Source organism: Melopsittacus undulatus, chromosome 9, assembly GCF_012275295.1.
Source record: "Melopsittacus undulatus isolate bMelUnd1 chromosome 9, bMelUnd1.mat.Z, whole genome shotgun sequence".
In the NCBI taxonomy this organism is placed as follows: domain Eukaryota; kingdom Metazoa; phylum Chordata; class Aves; order Psittaciformes; family Psittaculidae; genus Melopsittacus; species Melopsittacus undulatus.
The window spans coordinates 107,571-127,457 of NC_047535.1; the positions used below are offsets into that span (position 1 = coordinate 107,571).

The following is a 19,887-nucleotide window of genomic DNA, read 5'->3' on the forward strand; positions in this document are numbered from 1 at the left end:
TACCACAAGAGATTGAACATTTATTTAATCATAAAAGTCCAGCAGATAAAACTATATACAGTAATCCATGCACACTGGCCAATTACACAAACATTTAAAACCTGATTAAAACACAGTCTGCACAACAGTGGGACAGCAAAGCAAAGTTTTTGTTTAGTGGGGGGCATAGTCATGTTTGTATTTTGGATGTTTGTTGTAGCCTACTCTCTCCCCAGCAATAAGGCTCTGGATCACCCATTCTTGGGAGACAACAGGCAGTCGTAAAGCTTCAGCACACTTCAGGACACCAGCTGGGCAGGAAAAATCAGTCACCACCACATCATAAACACCCAAAGGAATATCTGCACAGGAAGAAAGACAGGGATCTGTGAGGGGGAAAAAAAGGATCTTTGCTGCAGGAGATCAGTTTGTTTCACCACTGTGAAGCTCTTCCATGTCCTCTCATTCCTAGCCAGGGAATTCTCTTTCGTAAAAGACATGCTCTACTTGTACATTCTACACTGCACCTTTCAAGTAAAAGATTCCCTCAGGTCCAGATAGAAATTTAACAGAAAACTAGTAGCCAACATGACAGGCAGGACTAGATACCACAAGTCCTGACCTCAGGCTGTTAGTACTAGGGCCTACCTCCCATATGGAGATAGAGAGACAGCTGAAGTCAGAGGGACGAGGAAACACAATTCTAGTGACCTACAGAAGGTCTAGGAGCAACCCTTGCCTCTCTCCCCTCTCAACATACGGCTGGAAGCTAAGGCTTGTGTCCTGAATTGTTACACCATAGATGTCACCTCCTAAATTATATTCAAGCAGAGAGCTAACATCTGCATTTTGCCTTCCTTTATGCTTAAAGAAGGCCTTATAAACCATCCCAAATGGTTTTAGACCATATTAGAGACACTGGATGGGATCCCATGGCACAGGATTCCCGACTTCTAGGCCTGAGACACTGGCCAGTGATTACCTTTGTTGTGAGCATTTGAGTAATGCTGTTTTACAGATGCTGCTCCCCCTGTCATGAGAATTTCAGACCACAAATCCAGGAAGTTCTGCTGCTGGTCTGACACCAGGAGAACCTTCAGGTTATGGAATGGGTTTTCTCTTGGATGCCTGCAGAGTAAAGAAGAGATTTGCAGATTGCTAATAATATCCAGTAGCTGGAGACTTTGAGGACCAGTCTAATTCTTCTAGTTACCTGACTGGTTCCCATATGAATATGGAAATTCTCTGAATATGGGAATTCTTTGGGTATCTTGCATACAATGACCTGCTCTCTTACCACCCCCCTCCTGAAATACTTGGAACAATTATCCTCTGTTTATGGATAGTAAAACAGTAGACAATATTGGTAGGGTGTGTGTGCAGCAGCCTAAATCCAAAATTAGGCTAAGCTCCTCCTTATTCCTGAACCACTTTTATATGCATACCCAAAATGCCTCTGCTTTGACATGGCTGAGTAGGCTGGCTTCAATCTTCTGCCCAAAATCTCAGAGACTTACAAAAATTGCTTTTGTCCACCCTTCACCTTGCCTAAAGAGTCTGACCTGACATCTGTTCTCTCAGAACAGACCCACTAGAGCAGACTACAGAAAATGCAGAAGCTGGCTTCAAAACGTACCAATGAAAGGAAATTGCAGTAGTATTGCTCCCTTTTATCCATTTCTGAGCGATTAGTCAGACACGTGTGTGGAAAGCCTGCCCTGAATTCTGCCTTCCTCATGAGGGGACTGACATTTTTTCTTACTTCCCAGGAGACTTTTTTGTGATTATGGCACACAAATGTACCTTAGCATTAGAGGTCACTGTAAATCCAAGGAAAGAAATGGAAGTGCTGTTCTTACATGAACGGAGGGCACAGGGAGCAGTACTAAGACCATCTTCAGTACTCTCTGATTAAATCCTCAGTCTGTGCACTCAGATAATAGTTATTTGGCACTTACCATTCCAGCAATTTTTGCTCCTGGAGGCTATAACCAGCTGGCAAAAGGTAATTCCGGTAATTCTGAAGCTGGTTAGCGTGACAGCTGTCATGGACCCAGATATGAGACACACAAGGGATCCCTCTGGCAAGGCACAACAAGTATTTCCGAGTTCGACAATGCTGATCCGCAATTAAAAGACACTGATACGCTGCATTGCACTTCAGGGGAGACAGATAGAAAGACACGTCAGCAGGAGACAATGCTTGCAAAAAAACCCCAGAGCTCATCTTGCTGCTAAACACTTCAAAAGAGAACAATTAAACCCAATTTTCAGAGCCATATTATATGGAAGGTGAATTAGATAAACAGATTCTGAAATCAGGAGTAGCTCTAATAGTCACCTACTCCAAGCTGTGCAGTTCACAGGCAAAAACTCTGCTATCATAATTATATATTCCGGGTCAGAAGATTCACTGTTTAGTCTGAAATTCTAAGTCACTAGAGAAGACTTTGCATCTTCAGGCAAGATGCTCCAAAACCAATTTACCCTCTCTGTTAAAAATCTAAATTTAAAGTAAACGTGACAGTAAATGACATTAGTTGTCCAAGTAGATCTGGTAAGTGAAGAATGAAGAGCCCTATTTCTAAGTATTCTGAGGCACAGACCTGTGGTACTGCATCCATCTGGAGTACTGCATCCACTCAGTACAACAGAAACAAGACATACAGGAGCAGGCCCATGAACGTATCTAGGCACTGGAGCATGTGACATACAAGAAGCAGCTGAGAGAGGTGAGCTATTTAAGCTCAAGAAAGGAAGGCTTGGATGGTCTTATCGATGCATATTCATGACTCATAGGAGGATGTACAAAAGAGGAAGCCAGACTCTTCTTGGTGTTACCCACTAAAAGGCAACAGGTACAAATTTAAATGCAGGAGATTCCTTCTGGGTTTTGGTGGGGTGTTTTTTTGTTTTTAATTTGGGATAGTCAAACACGGGATGAACCTGCCCAGAGAGGCTGTGGAGTTTTCATCCCTGAGGACTCTCAAAACCCACTGGACAAGGACCTAAGTAATCTGCTCTACTTGATCTTGCTTTCAACAGGGGGGTTGGACAAGAGGAGCTGTCAGAATTTCATCCAATCTCAACTATTCTGTGACTACCATTCTAGATCAGTAAGTGAACCCTTACCTGGGTTTCATTGAAGTCTTCCAGAATATAACCAGCTCCTGCTCGCAGCTGCTGTGCTATGTAATGTTTGTCATATGGAGTTATCTCTAAAAACTCTACGGCGGAAACAGAAAATTAAATTTTTGGCTGTCATCTGTCTGCCTATGTCCATATACTCCTCAGACCATTGAGCCACAACCACTCCAGTGAGGGAGCCCAGCCTTCCTCCCAGGAATAATTAAAGAAAACCCTTCAAACAGTAAAATAAGGGAAAAAAACCAACCCTGCCACCCCCACAAAAGAAAACAAACAAACAAAAAAAACCCATCAACAACAAACCAGGGGGCAAAAAAAGCCAGTTGCCAGATAAGCAAGGCACTGGAGCATGTGCAGCACACAGCAGCACCCGGGCTGCTGCCTTCATACCACAGCTCATTACATGAAATATGACCCTAGCAAAGGCAAAATGGAGCAAGCCATTCATGCTTTGCAGTCCTGAGTTTCTCAGCACTATCCTGTATCTCTCAAAACCTTCTTCCTCGTGTTATACTGACACTGCTGATCTCACTAATTTTCACATCTATCTTAACTTGCTGAATATAGGATCATCACCAAGGTTTGCCATATTTCAGGTTGTAAATTCTCTAAACAAAGATATAATCTTAAGTTCTTTCTGCAAAGCATTAAAGAACAAAACAGTAAAACAAGCACTCACACAAATGCCTGATCAGAGAACATCCAGTGTTTTTCCTAAAGCCACAGCATTCCACTTGGAAATGCAATGGATAAGATTAGCCTCACCTTCTTCCTCCTCACTACTCCCTGCAGGACCATCTGATGGCTTCTGGTGATTGACCAATTTGTCACTGGGTGTTGCCATAGTGAGGAGAAAGGCATAGCCCAAAAAGAGAGTCTTATTATGGGGCAAGGGTCCATGATGGTCCTCCAGTACTGGGGGATCTACAGCATCTACACCTTCACAGGTGCTTACAGATTCTCCAGTTCGCACAGCCCCTGCAGCAAGACAGAAGCACCATGACTCTCAAAAGTCAGATTCAGCACAAAGACTCTGGGTAAGATTTGGAATATGTTCAAGTTCAGTTATTTTACTGGATGAGACAGAGGGAGGCAGGATTGGTAGGACAGGTAGACATCTTTACCCTTCTGGTTGCAAAGAATCTTCAAATCACAGCCTGAATGACTAAATTGACAATGTTTTCCAGTCTATCAATATCCTGAAAAAAACACCTACTGCTATGAAGGGTTCCTTTAACAGCAAGGCATTTCAGGACTGACTAAGCAGGTAACAAAAGAGATAAAGGAGAAAGGCAAATTACAGCATTCAAGTCAGAACATTTCTAAAAGGCAGAACTGAAAATATGGCAGGAAAGTACTCAGGCTGTGCTAAAAATAATCTCTGCTGAACCCATCCAGGGAGAATCAGTCTCAAATCCTGCACGGCAAACAGGCAATCTTTTTGTTTATGGAAAGTGGAAAGATCAGTTACAGAAAAAACAGGGAGAGAAAAAATAGCTGAATGCAAATTTAAAAGCAGAAAATAATATTCTCACCAAGCTTTATCACTGCTGACTTGCGGCCACGTTTAGCTGGGGATCTCTCATCTTCAGAAGCAACAAGTTTCCTTTTCCCAGACAGTGTGCCCGATTGGATACGTGGACTCTCCTGCACTTTACGAGTGGGAGTCGTGCTGCTGCTGGAACTGCTGGGAGAACCAAGGTTACTACGTCGCTTCCGCTTCCCCTCCACAAGATTATCTGTGATCCAGAACACAGAGATCAGTCACTGCCTGTCACATAACTCCATGAGCTTTCACCTACCTATCTGTACAGAGAGGTGGCTAAATTCCACAGTACCTAGAAAGTACACACTACCACCCTCTGACAGGGAAGAACAAGACAAAAGGTACCTCACTTGCGTATCTCTCTTACCAAGTCCATTACCCTGCCTGTCTGTCTCTTTTCCTTTCAGTACTGCTGGAGAATTTGTATTACAGTAGCTATCCATCAAGTGTAAACGAGTACAGCATCACTGTCCTAGATGCAGGCCACTCTCCACAAGCCAGTTAATACCAGTAAGTCTCTGAGATAGACACAAAACAATAAAAGTATCTCAGAGATGCCATTAAGAAGTACCCAATTAAACACTGGTAATTTAGGGTAGGAACTAGAAGCACCTCAAAGGCACAAGACGCAGAATAACAGCTCAGCCAGCAGCTGAATAGGACCTCCCCTTACCGAGACTGATGTCAGCTGCTTTGTTCAGGGGGGTGACAGGTTCATAAGGTCCTAGTCCAAACTGCTCCCGTAGCTTATTTCCTTGGTCCAGAGACAGGATAACAGCCATTCGTTTGTACCACTTTCTCTGGCCTTCCTTTTCAATGCAATAGTATAGCTCTTCAGACTCCTTCCGATGTCCCTTCACCACACCTGACAAGACAGCAAATAACACCAGTTAACCAACTACCCCCAGGCTTTGCATCCTCCTGGACAACCATCCATTTCCCATTGCATCCAGCAACTCAGAAAACCCAAGGATGGAGGTCAAGCATTGCTCTTACCTGCACTAAAGTACTCATCCTCTGACAATGCAGTCACCTCAGTCTCCAGTGGGATAGGATCACAGAGTAAAATATCTTTTCCTAACACATCACATTCATATCCATCATCAAAGAGCAGCTTGTACTTTCCTGCCCCAACATCTTGGGTAATCATCCCGGAATAGAAGTACCCATTCGAGGACCACTTTGCTACCACCCTGAGTCCCACAAAGCTGCTCCCAGAAGATGAGTCTGTGCAGTTCAAAGGACCAGTCACCACTTGTAATGGGATTTCTGGAGAATTACTTCGACGTAAGGCACAGAAGCCAGAAGTATTGGGTTTCTCCCCTCCATCTGGCAGGCGAACTGAACGAGTAAATGATTTGTCCTCAGGCGATGCTGTAGTTGAGAGATCCTCCATAGCTGGCAGTCCAGCCAAATCTCTGTAGAAAAGAGAAAAGCAGTCCCATAAGGAAAGAAGAGAATAGCACTCCCAGAAAGATCAGGAAAAACAGTTAATAAATGAAAAATACTTGGACAAGATGCTTGCATCTACTACATGGTATCACAAAAACTAGCTCTTGAAACATTCAGCACTCCTTCTGTTGCATTAAGTCACCTGCTCCCCAGTCTCTTTCTTCAAAATAAAGTTGTTATCACCTTTTTCCAAGGTACCTTGTTCCTGTTGTTCGAGATGGTGGGCGGCCTCTTCTTCCTCGCCCACGAGGTGTCACAGGTGCTTTGCCACCCTGACGAGTGCCAGGCATAGATTCCTCCTCTTCCTCACAAGGTAGCGCTCCTGTCTGGCTAACTCTGAGTGAAGATGTTGGCTGACCAGTTCCTTTCCTAGGGCTAGAGAATTTATAAGTTAACTGATCTGCAGAAAGAAGACAGCTCATGAGGATCCTCCCATTTTCTCTGATCTTACAACTGGTCAAGAAGCTTGCCTCATTATTGCTAAATTGGCAAGAGTTTAGGTGAAGCAATGTTTCACAGGGAAACAAACTTCTCCTTTGGGAAGTACACATGTGAAAGTAAAGACTATCTCCTTACTTCCATTCATCAAGGCAGATCCTCCCCAGAAAAGTCCTGGTTTAGGGTCTATCCTGTTTCACATTCCCCCCAAGCCAGCTGTTCACTTCTGCAAAATATCTATTCTTCCTTCCCAAGGCTCTGCACATACCTTAATTTTCCTAAGACACCCCTGCCAACGGGTAAAGCAAACTCTCCAGTTCCTGTCGCACACACTTTCCCTTTGGCAGCTCCAGTTCCTCGCCCTGAGCTGCTACTGCTGCTGTGTGTGGCAGAGTGACCACTGCTTGCTCCACTGGATGTACGGTGGAGGCTTGAGGCCTTAGATGAGAAGGAGCTGACATCGCCAAGGTCTCCTGAGGTCAACGATGAGCCCACTGCAGTTCTAGAGGAGGATGCATCAGTCTCACACTCCTGGCACTCCACTACAGGCTCTTCAGTTTCCTTAAGAGTAAAAAACCCAAAGAGGTTCATCAGAAGTGACACACTTGCTATACAGAAGCTCTAGAATCACAAGGCAGAAGCAGACAAGTGGAGACCATGTTCATGAAACTGAAGCTAGCTATGCACATTTGAGTCTGAACTGACCAATGGTAGACAGTGTGTGTCTCACTATAGGCCTGTAGCTGCTGTATGTAAAGAAGTAGGACAACAGTCAACATGATAGAGCTTGGTTGATATCAAACTAGTCCGGTTTTGAATAATTACCACCCTGCAAAAGTGTAAGCGTGCAATGTACATAAGACAGTAGCAGCCTTTCATAACTAATAATCGAAGATCAGTTTCAGACAGCTGGTCACTTGGAGCCATTGAAGTTTTATGGAAATACAAACATGTATCTACAAAAGAGTGATATCAAATGTTGGCAGATAAGTTGGAAATGGTTACATGATTGTGATTACACAGCCTACGTAAGCAAATTTCAGGAAACTTAATTCTCTATTTTAATGTTACAATAACTTAATGTGTAGTATCAGGTGTGAAAGTATAATCTTTTTACTAAGTTTTTTTTATCCTCTTCTGTCATTACTCACTGTAATAACACAACACAAGACTCATGTTATCCATCTTTATAACAGGACAGCAGTAACATTTTCTTTTTAGCAGGCTAGTGTGATTACTGTGCACATCACATCAGCATTTGTCAGCTATCTTTAGAGATTCCATAAAGATTTACCAACTAATGAATGGACACACACCAACAACACAAGTGCACTAACAAAAGGCTTGTATATCTTTTGGATTTAAGTTGCTTTTATAGACCTCTTACACAATCTGATCCACAGGACTCAAAAGTGCAGTTAGAAAGGACATTGAGCTGCAAAACAAGCTAAACTACCCTATGTAGCTCACTTTTACAAGCAGAAGTGATTTTGCTTACTAATAAAATTTCTGCGCATTCTGAAATCTCTCTATTCTGACAAAACCCCAAGAATTTTATAACATCTGTATACACAGAGTGAAGTCTTCTGTTCGGTTCTTTGAGAAGAAAAAAGACTCTGTATCTTCAGAAAAAAGTAATGGGCACGAAATACACAAGCAACAAACACACAGCTTTGGCCACGCGCTAAATATTCTTCATGAGCAAACACGGAAAAGCTTTCCATCACAGCGCTGACTTGCTCGCTCATTTTCTGCAGCCACAACACATTCTCATATTAATTATTTTTTCAGTGAACAAAACATTACACTTAGCCCTGAAAACAGGAACTTACCTCAACTACTTTTCGTTCCACCTCTGCACCATTTATGTAGTAAACATCAGTTATAACCCGCGTTACAACAGTGCGTACTTCTCGAATAGTTCGCATGTGGCGATGCTGCACTCGGCCTTTGGGTGGATGAAGAAGATTAAACTCCTCCTCTCCCTGTAATAAACAGAACAAATTAAAAAACAAACCAAAACCAGACCACAATGAAAAGCCCACAATTTCCGAGTAGAACTATCTCTGCAGTACGGTTTCTTCATACCATATTCAAGTACTGAGATACAGAACCTTTTGGCATCTTGTTACAGATTAGATGCAATAACACAAGAAACCCCAAACAAGGGAGAACTGAACACATTTTCCTGACTTGCTGATGGATCGAGGAAGGGAATCAAAACAACCCAAGGAGGAAACAGAAAACCTGCTTAGCATGGCTTCTGATACTCTTTCATTCAGCGGTCTCTCAGACATATCACACTGATGTTGCACTGCATACTTACGGCCCTGTTGATCTCCTGTTTCCCAGAGGATGCACTATTCTTAGCTCAAGTTCAGAGATTTTTTCTTTTATATAGTCTTTTTGTTCACAAGAAAATATACTCTGCAGTTCTAACTGCAAAGCAGGGTTCTTTTGGGCATGCAATACTTTCAGAAGTACTAATTCAAAGTTATTTATCTCGTTGGAACGTTTCTTTGGAGGAGCTCTCCCCTTGTGTGCTTATCCACTGACACTGGATGGAGTGGGACAGCAAGCTGTCCGAAGCTGGCTGGTGCAAAACAGAAAGCATCAAACCCTTCATTCAAAATTTCCTGCAGTTCCCATCTCCATCCAACAAAAAGTGACCATTTTCTTTACAGTGTTAAACACTGGACACAACACCCATCCCCCCCCCAAAAAACAACCAACCAACCAAAACTTGTCAAATTTTTTCAGAAAATAAATATGGACACATTATCTTCCCAAACTTACACTGCCCACTCAATACTGCCAGCTTAGAAGCTGTGTACAGCTGATGCAAGAAAGCCTGCAATATTAACATTTTAAAGTGGTCTTTTGGATTTTTTCAACAGAGAACCTACTCTCAGTGAATTTACTGGTTGAAGGGATACTTAACTGTTCTAAAGCAGTAAAATTACATACAGGCAGCCTTCATCCCACCTGACTGTGCAGAGAGTCTGTGTCCTCTCCAGAGGCATTCAGAATCTTTTCTCCACTCTCTTCAGTTTGGATATTTGCATCTTGTTGTCCAGGTCTTTGCCCAGACATACTGGTTCCCACTTCCACCTGCCTATAGATTTCTTCTGAAGTTTGTGTTGCTGCTGTAACAGCTGTTGGGGTAACAATGCAGTCCACTGTAGTCTGAATCCCTTTATTCCTAGTGTTTGCCCACCTCTCTTGGTTTTCACCAATTTTAACAGCTTTACTTGGTTTCTTCTGCATCCTCCTCTCTTCTTCTGTCTCAGTGCTTACAATACCAGTCTCCACAGATTCTCCACCCTCTGCATCAGAAGGCTGTTGACAGCAGTCCTGCTGCATCCTCTGAGAAATCTGTATCTGTCCATCACTGTCACCTCCTTTGTGTTGCTGGTACTGCCATCCACTTGGATTGTTTTGTAACTCAGCATCTTCTTGAGTGCCAGGAAAACTGAACAGATTCCCCCTGCAAACCAGTCATACACAGATCAAAATTATGATTAGAAAAAGACAATCAATATGATGTCACTCTAAAAAAACACTCCAAACAACTGCTTCTTAAGATTGCACAGAACTCAGGGAGTCTCAAATTATAAAATAACCTTTCAGTATCTCTCAAGTGATTCACATAGGAGCAAGAAGAATGGCTGACACCTGTAGAGAATTAGGTGTTTTTCCAAACACTAATAAAGCTATCTACACTCCACACTTTAGGCACCAGTTATACAGCATGCTTCTGGGAGTCATGCCATCTTGAAGTTGCTACAGTCTGCTTCAGCACATCATTGGCTTGAAACTGGTAATTACACCTGGCAGGAAGAGGCAGGAGCATAAACAAAAATGCCATCTAATGTTTTCATTAGAATTTGTGTGCCCTATGTAGTGTTATCAAGTATTACATGGAATGGTCTTCAGTATAACTGTTCAATGCTCTTGAAATAAAGGTTACTCCTTCTCTGTTGACAAAGATCTTATTAAAAAAAAAAAGGAAAAAAGAAAAACTGGAATAGATGGAATGGAAAAAAAAAGATAGAATGGAAAATACTGAAGAAGCAGATTTCTACACCTGGTCGTCCAGCCAGCACCCTTATCACTGTAAGATATGCAGCAATAAAGTGCTTTTCAAAGCAACTAGAAACAGCAAAACTTGATGGGCTTTTAAGGGAGATAACAGCAGGAACAGTAACAAACACCACAGGTCACAAGATCTTGGAACAAGAGAAAGAAAAGGCTTTTAAACAGCTCTAACTATGATTTCAGTTCTCTCAAGACTTTCCTGAAGCATATTAGCCAGATACAATCACAACGCTGCTCAGTCGAAAGGGCCTGACTGCTATTTGAGATACAAACACAGTACTTATTATACTTACCCTGGTGTTCCCAACCTTCTATGTCACCCAAAGACAATGACTTATTGCAATTTCTTTAATGTAGAAAATGGACTTGTGCATACAAACCCAGCCAGGACTGGCAGGCAAAGACTGTGAGGAGTTACCTAAATGGAGAAGTGGAAAAACCATGACTTCTGGCCTCATCCTCTCGGTGAACTTCACAGACACGACTAAACACAGATGATGTTTTCTGGGAGCTAGCAGCACAGATTTAAAACAGACAAAAAAAACAAATAAAAAAACCCCATCAGGGAGTGAGAAAATCCCTCATACAGCAAAATGAGTGTTCTCTAACCCCTAGGGAAAGCAACCACTCATAGTGAGCTTGTTGACTTATAGAACCACAGAATGCGCACGATGGTAAGTCTCAAAAGGTCAAGCTGCAATTGTATAAGCACTTCTGTCGCTTCTGCAGACACCTTAACAGCCAAAACCAGTGTTACCAATGCCAGAAAACGCAGTGTGTAAAACTGCGGTGCCATCAGGAGTTTCACTGTCTACTATGTTTGGTACCCACCAGGGGACATAGACCATTTATGGCTTACTCTCAGGATTTTCACAACACTGCAGAAATATTGTGAATGAGAGTCATAAAGCAGATGGAGAGATCAAGTTCAACCTATACCTAATAAAGACAATCCATCTGCAAACAGCAAGGAATGACAGCCACATCCTCAGCATTGAGGCATGACTAATGTCCAGCATGCAACCTTTTGAGAAGAGATACAGAGTTTATTTCAAAGTTTTCTCACTGCTTCAAACCAATGTACAGGTCACTGTCTTCTGACTCAGATTCTAATTGGCACTTACAAACTATACACCCCAAGAGCTAAAATCAAGCAATGCTAGGCATTAAATGTGAGATGAGAGAAGATAGATATGTACAAATCAAGACCAAGGGAGTAACTTTTGTTTTGGGCAACATGTTAAACTGTGATTTCAGTTTATCACTTATGTTTCTATCAGCTTCATATCAAAAAGAGAATTCTCTTTCAGAACTCCTCAGAGATCCTTTGCAGAAAATAAAGCAGAAAACCATGTATTTGAAATTTAAGAGGTGCATAGGGCACGCTTCCATTCCAGATTGCCCAAGACCTGAATTTCTGCTTTGCCTACAATCAGGAGGCAAAATGCTGACATTAGTAGGAAAGAGACTGTAATGAAAGAGCAGATGGAGCACTCACTTTGCCCATGTACTTCAAACCCACTGCAAGAGCTGAAGAGTTAATGGCACAGCCACTGCTCAAAGCATCCCTGCTTCTGTGCCTCTTTTTTTTTTCTCCCTGCTGCTGGCCACAAGTGGAAAAAGGACCTACCCAGACCTTCATAGTTAATACTCTGCACAGCAACAAGCACAGTTACCTGTCAGCAGCCCCAGCAGCAGCAGAGGCTCCATTTTTCCTGTCATTGGCTGCAGGCCCTGAAAGAAGGAAGGGAAGGATGATTCTGGTGCCAGCTGAACAGACTCTCCTGTCCCTTTCCAGCCCTTTACACTCAGCAAAGAGAGAGGCTGAGTAACACTGGACAAAGAGTGCCCAGGCCTCTCTGTCCAACTTCTCATCACACACCTGAGTTTCTACAAGTTTTAGACTATTAGACTGAATGTCACTGGCCTGATCAAAATGCTAACTTTTTTGTCCAGATTGTACTTTTAGAATTTACTCCCTCCCAATATAATTGAACTCCAGTTCCTGTCCTGTGACATTGCCACTATGCATCACAATTTTTAGTCTGCTGAAAATACCTTTCCTCACAACAGAGGCCTCTCCTCTCACTCCACCCGTGCTTAGAGCATTGCAGAAACAGAGAAACAAATTTAAGTGACACTGCCCAAAAAGAAAAATGAAAAAATTACAGACACTCAGACTGTTTTGGGGAATGCCATAAAGCAGCTTTGTGTTAAGGCTGAGATTATGTTTCAAAGTGTCATCCTCTTACTTTCCAAGCTGAATGGCAGGGACTCCTCACTCCCATCATTCACAGGCGTAACAAGGTTCATTCGCAGTGAGAGTTTTGCATCAGCCCCACAAGAATCTCCTCTGTCGCACATTTCTGACACATCTGTTGATACCGCTGCACTTTCCACAGTGACATTGTTGGTCATCTCTGGTGTAACATCACTAGTTACCATAGTGCTGTCTGGGCAATTATCATCCACTGCAAACAGGAAAACAAAAAAAAATGTAAACCAAAAAGCAGCTACTGTCATTCACATCGATAGGATTCAGTTCCCAGTTCTATTCTGAAGATGCTTCACAGCATGCATCAGCAGTAGTGCAGTAGTGGGAATTTCTGTCTAGAGTTCATACATGTTAAAGTTCTGTAACACAGGTGTCATCCTTAGCATGCAAAGGATACTATTACGCAAGCATAGAATCATAGAATAGAATCATAGAATAGTTAGGGTTGGAAAGGACCTTAAGATCATCCAGTTCCAGCCCCCCTGCCGTGGGCAGGGACACCTCACACTAAACCATATCACCCAAGGCTTCATCCAACCTGGTCCTGAACACTGCCAGGGACGGAGCATTCACAACCTCCCTGGGCAACCCATTCCAGTGCCTCAGCACCCTCACAGGAAAGAATTTCTTCCTTATATCCAGTCTAAACCTCTGCTGTTTAAGTTTCAACCTATTACCCCTTGTCCTATCACTACAGTCCCTAATGAAGAGTCCCTCACCAGCATCCTTACAGGCCCCCTTCAGATACTGGAAGCTGCTATGAGGTCTCCACGCAACCTTCTCTTCTCCAGGCTGAACAGCCACAACTTTCTCAGCCTGTCTTCATACAGGAGGTGCTCCAGTCCCTGATCATCCTCGTGGCCTCCTCTGGACTTTTTCCAACAGTTCCATGTCCTTTTTACATTGAGGACACCAGAACTGCACAAAATGCTCCAAGTGAGGTCTCACGAGAGCAGAGCAGAGGGGCAGGATCACCTCCTTTGACCTGCTGGTCAAGCTCCTTTTGATACAGCCCAGGATACGGTTGCTTTCTGGGCTGTGAGCACACACTGCAGCCGGCTCATGTTCACTTTCTCATCAACCAGCACCCCCAAGTCCTTATCCACAGGACTGCTCTGAATTTCCTTTTTGCCCAACCTGTAGCTGTGCCTGGGATTGCTCTGATCCAGGTGTAGGACCTTGTACTTGGCATGGTTAAACTTCATGAGGTTGGCATCAGCCCAGCTCACAAGCGTGTCAAGGTCCCTCTGAATGGCATTCCTTCCCTCTAGTGTATCAACAGAACCACACAGCTTGGTGTCATTGGCAAACTTGCTGAGGGCACACTCAATCCCACTGTCCATAAATACACATTTCCTTTCATCCAGCAAATGCAGGGTGTTGTTACATGAACCTAACAGAGAAAGTCCTGCTGAAAGATGATGAATACTAGGAACAATACTTTAGCCTAAGCTTCTTCACTACTTAAAGGGGTCTGCATTCTTTAATGGAGCTGTATGAGAGCATGAAATGAGTGTAAGAAATACATGCCCTATACCACCTCATACTCAGAGAGCAAATACCTTCGCTAGAGGCCAAGAATATAACAAGGAAAGTGTGAAGAAGGGATGAACCCTCCCCAGAAAAAGTATGTTTTTTGCCAAGATAGGTTTGAGTTATCCCATCAGATCCTGCATCAAGAATCAAAAGCTTCCAAACAGGCTTTCCCTGGAGAACAGAGCAGGACAGGTCAAACTCACCAATTGGTGTACTGTGTCTTCTGGGTCCCATTTTAAGCTGGCCAATTAGCGGTGGTGTTATGCTGGTCAAGGGCTGCTCCTTTGGCAAAGTAAAATGAAATGGACTTCCTAAAAGACAGTGCATGCCAGGATTAGTAATTGCAGGGGATTACTTTGGTTCAAATACCAAAAGCACAGGTTCATTGTGCTGTGGAAATGGGGAAGAGCATAAGCTGGTGCTGCCCTGTACAAAGCTGCCCTCAACAGTTACTGGTTTCAGGACAGCTGCTCTAAGTGATCTCCACGTTTTGTGTGGAAAATCTCTCTCGGTGAAAACGTGGGCTGTAGTCAACTTGGTGCAGCTGTCCCCAGGTGCTAGATGAATATGCTCATGTATATCCTGACATAAACAGACTTTTGCAGAATGCAGCTTTGCTTCAGAAATGTTCAGGGTCTTCCACAGAAAAGGGAGATGACGCCAGAAAAGGAAATGAACGTTAGGACAGAGTGTATTGGCAGAGCTATGTATTGCCTGAATTAGTAATCTGAAACTCATAAAGAATGATGCTTTATTATCGAAAAGCCTTGGATAAAAAGTCAGCAGGTATACTTCAGCTGGCCACCTATGGGCCTAAATGTAGTAGCCAATTAAGGGTTAGAGGATGACAGCAGCAACTTGCCTAGAAAGTAACCTTTAAGAGAAGTAACAGATACTGCAGCTCCATAACTAGCTGCTGGCTGCCACCAGAAGCACTGGGCCCATCCTCCTGTCCTCTCCAGTACTCCTGCCTCTTGTGCAGTCTCCAACATAAAGGGTCTGCGGGTCTATTGGGTGAAGTAGCCTATCCCATCAAGGAAACTATGAGTTTTGATCAAGGAAAAATGCTCCCTCCTTCTGCTCACCCCATGCCACTTATTTGCAAATCTTCAACATCATGTACCAGTAATTTGCATGCTGCATTCTTTCCAAATTGTATATAAGTACTTAACAAAACTAACAGAATAACCCTCCCTCCCACACTGAGGTCAAAAGAGGTTTTCATCATCTTTCTCACTATCCTTCCTTTTCCCTAAAACTGTGCTTGTTCTTTGAATTTCATTCAATATATTTCTCAAATAATCCAAGTCACAATCTGCAGAACTCCTGAATTTTAAGCATGTATTAAGCAAGAAACACCCCCCCAAAAAAAAAAAAAAGAAAAAAAAAGAAACAAAACAAAAAAAAAGCCAAAAAGCAAACCCCAAACTAAACAGTACTGGAATATTGTTACTTAAGGACATGAGAACATAAATTCAAGTCCTTAAATTTAAGAGCTAACATTCAGATAACAACTTTTAGTTATAACCAGACGCAGTGCAGCATTCTTCAGTTATACAAGACACTGACATATGATTTACACAACTACCGTGTGGCACATGAAGCCAGAAATACATGACAAAGGCATAATCCCCTCCCAAGAATAAAACACACCACTGAAAAGCTCACTATTGTCCATCTGAAAACTTTGAAAGCCATCAGCTGCCACAGGTTTTAAAAATACAATTCAGCAACTGCAACATCCTTGAGATTGACCTAAGAACTTCAGTGTACTTTTGCAGTGGGTGGGTATTTCATGGTGTAATGGTACTCACACTTTGTGGGTACACCACATACCAAAAGGCCGACTACCATTCCCATGAACAGCTTACGAATGCCTATCACATCATGACTTACACCAGATCTCTACTTACTTTAAAAGTGCTTTTTTTGAAATCTGCAGCCTTCGGTAACTCCATTAAATTTGGTTGATTCAGCTACCACAATCCCTTCTAGCCTACAAATCCCATTTGGCAGGCTAATAACAAATGATCAAAAGAATTTATTCAATGATCAGCCTGCATTTTAAGAAGAGATGATCTAGTTAGCAAACCAACAGCTACTACTGGAGAAAACAAACAAGCTTCACACTCAAGGAACCTGAAAAAATGTGTATGCCTTCAAGTTTAATTGCTTTCACATAGCTGCATCAAGTGTTGTAGCAATGAAAAAAGTGGATTCTCTCTACAAACTTTTCTTATGTCCTTAAGACCATCATTCCTTGCAATGATCCCTTTTATCTTCCAGTGTCAAAAGACTGTGTCTTTTCAGCCCACTTTGTTTCTCTCGAGTTTGCTAATTCTAAGGTATAAAAAAATTAATTTGCTTGGGTGAAAATTTCACAGGGAGAGTTGGAAGTTTCTAGCACAGTGCAGATGGCAACTACAAAAATATTAAACTTTTTATTTAACCTCATATGCTTAAACTCTATCAGAACTATGTTAACAGAACTTATCTGTTTCTTCTTTATTTTATATTACCAGTAAAGTTAACTTTTTGAATCAGGTTTTATACATACAAAATTGTACACTCTGCAAAAAAGATTTCACAGACAACCACAAATTCTATAAGCTCTAGAGTCCTAGAAACAGACTTCAATAAGTAAGTTTGTTTTCCATATCCCCGTGTTCTATCATGTTCTAGCCTTTTAGTATTTTAATAGAGTAACTAAACAGTTAACCTCTTATTCAAGGTAACTTTAGAAACAAAAGGAACCCCCCTCAAACCTTACCATTCAGTTTCTACTCCTACTAGTTAAAGGCTTCTCCAAAATCCTTCTAGTCCTTACCCAAAGTTTATGCTTACTGATGTATGCTTCATAATCTCTTGGTAAGGGATTAGACTATGGTTGAAAATAACTATTATGAGAATAAAGCTACTTTAAAAGAAGAGGGATGCTTTAAAGCTCTTCACACCTTGGGCAATTCAGCCCAGCACATGGGTGGTTTCCAAGTTCAAGCACACACTGAAGCCGGGTCATGGGAGCTGCTTGTCAGCCAACACCCTAAGTCCTTCTCAGGGCTGCTCCATCCAGTCTCCCCCAGCCTGTGTTTTGTCCTGAGGATTGCCCCAACCCAGGGGCAAGACCTCGCACTTGTCCTTGTTGAACTCAATGAGGTTTGCATGGTCCCACCTCTCCAGTCTGTGCAGGTCCTTCCGGATCCCATCCCTTTCCTCCAGTGTGTCACTGTACCACACAGCGTGGTATCAGCAAACTTGCTGAGGGTGCTCAATCCCACCATCCACGTCACTGACAAAGACATTAAAGTGTGGAGTCCCCATGCCAACCCCTGAAGAGCACCACTTGTCACTGCCCTCTGCAGTTGATCCCAACTCTCACTACAACCATTCAGGCAACTCCTTATCCACTGAATGGTCAATTTATCAAATCCACACCTCTCCAGTTTAGAGACAAGGATGCCATACAGGACAGTGTTAAATGCTTTGCACAAGTCCAGGTAGATGACACAGTCACTATTCCCCTATCCACCCATGCTGTGGCCCCATTATAGAAGGCCACCAAATTTTCCAGGCACAATTTGCCCTTCATGAAGTGTCGCGGTTTAACCCAAGTCCGCACAGCTCGTTCACTCACTCCCCCCCTTGCTCCCCCCAACTTACAGAGAGTTAGGAAGGAGAATCCAAAGAATATAGCCCCCACGGGTTGAGATAAGAATGGTTTAATTGCTAAGGTATAACATAAATCACTACTGCTACTACTACTACAAATAATAATGATAAAGCCAATAACAAGTGAAGAGAATACAACACCTCACCAGCCACCGACCCATAACTCACCCCACCCTGCCCGACCGAGCACCGACCGATACCTCCTCCATCCCCCCAGAGCTCCAGCCCTTCCGGGTCTCTCCCGGTTACCTCCTGGGTATGACGTGCTATGGTATGGAATACCTCTTTGGCTAGCCTGGGTCAGGTGTCCTGTCTCTCCTTCCTCCCGGCCTCCCCTCCTCCCTGGCAGAGCATGAGCTCAGAAAAGGCCTTGGACAAACCAAACCTTTGAGCAGTAACTCAAAACATACTTGCTATCAGCAACCGTTCTCAGCCCAAAAGTCAAAACACAGCACTGCACCAGCTACCAAGAAGAAGAAAAATGACTGCCACTGCTCAAACCAGGACATGAAGCCATGCTGGCTGTTGCAAATCACCCCCATATTGTCCATGTGCCTTAGCAAACAAAAAAACCCAAACAAATCAGGAACATCACTTCAGCATGTTTGGAAACCATAATTTTCTTGATGATGAAAGAGATACTTCTTCAGAAGTATCTGAACACTGCATTTTTGCCCTTATATCTCATCCATATGCTACTGGAAAAACTTCAATACCAAGCTAGACTGATGCAGTATAACTGTTCTTCTGCCTGTTGTATTATCTCAGTTCAGAGAGACCATGATTTTCAGTTATCAGAAAGACACAATGACCTATTGCAAACCACTGAACAAGGAAGACTGAAGAAAGCCCATCCTGACAACAACAAAAAAAAAAACAAACATGGAAAATGGCAACACACTAATCTTAATATTAATAAAGAAGCTCGTCATCTTGGTCCATAGAGTATATCAAAGCCTGGTGTTCAGATTTTGTGTACCATCTCCAAAATCTGTTACTGAATCTTCCCTACTGCCCCCAGTTTGAAAAATATAGCATGATTCGATTGTACAACTTACAAACAATATTCAAAGATTTCCCTAAGTATCATTTCCATAACTATCAGACACATCTAAATACCACAAGAACTTAAATCTGAAGTTGATGATGCAACTGTCTTGATTTACAAAACAACCCACCAAATTGCCTCCAGAGTGTTACTTCCTTAGCACAGACTACTGTTAGAGAATGCACTATATTTAAATCACTGCATTTCCGTCCAGCTGAAACACTCTGCTTTCACACTCAACAACAAAGCAGGTTGTTAGAGCATTCTGAAAGAGACAGTCACTAGTTATGGGATGTCAAAGAACACAAAACCAAAAAAGCTCCCAAATATCTGACTGGTCCTATCACATTCCAAAGAATGGGTGCAAAAGTTACACCAATTAAATTGCTGTGATAGCTGGTATTAATATACTCAACAATACTGACTAATTCACGTGACTACAATTGAGACTACTATTGAGAAAGTGGAGGTTTTAAATCTAAACAAAGTAGGTATCAAAACGTTTACATGAATAAATATATACTTGACTCAAAATAAAGTAACTACGGCAGAAGTTGTTCTCAGATGTTAATGATGTTAAATAGCTCTGGCCACAAGGATCCATACTCCATGTAAATAATCTGAGCTTTATTTTGTTTTGAAGTATGTCAACAGACACAGCAAAATCTGGCTTGAAATCTGCTTTTGCTGGAAGCTCTC

The 19,887-nt window shown here is 42.5% G+C and overlaps 1 protein-coding gene across 6 annotated transcripts in view; it reads right to left on the bottom strand.

Annotated features, from left to right (window-relative positions):
• TP53BP1 (tumor protein p53 binding protein 1) overlaps positions 1–19,887 on the bottom strand; it is a 30,895-nt gene continuing 11,008 nt past the window's right edge. For 3 of the 6 annotated variants that reach the window (XM_034065944.1, XM_034065946.1, XM_034065943.1), the window contains 16 exons: positions 14,675–14,782; positions 12,913–13,131; positions 12,337–12,394; positions 11,079–11,171; positions 9,548–10,049; positions 8,395–8,547; positions 6,831–7,123; positions 6,323–6,499; positions 5,669–6,090; positions 5,346–5,537; positions 4,662–4,865; positions 3,892–4,104; positions 3,112–3,206; positions 1,938–2,137; positions 962–1,107; positions 1–365 (listed from right to left, as the gene is read on the bottom strand). In XM_034065944.1, the coding sequence (XP_033921835.1) occupies positions 154–365; positions 962–1,107; positions 1,938–2,137; positions 3,112–3,206; positions 3,892–4,104; positions 4,662–4,865; positions 5,346–5,537; positions 5,669–6,090; positions 6,323–6,499; positions 6,831–7,123; positions 8,395–8,547; positions 9,548–10,049; positions 11,079–11,171; positions 12,337–12,394; positions 12,913–13,131; positions 14,675–14,782 (3,287 nt within the window). In that variant the 3' untranslated portion in view covers positions 1–153. Of the gene's footprint in view, positions 366–961; positions 1,108–1,937; positions 2,138–3,111; positions 3,207–3,891; positions 4,105–4,661; positions 4,866–4,907; positions 5,191–5,345; positions 5,538–5,668; positions 6,091–6,322; positions 6,500–6,830; positions 7,124–8,394; positions 8,548–9,547; positions 10,050–11,078; positions 11,172–12,336; positions 12,395–12,912; positions 13,132–14,674; positions 14,783–19,887 lie in introns of those variants that run through there. The other 3 variants (XM_034065945.1, XM_034065947.1, XM_034065948.1) reach the window with 3 other exon arrangements.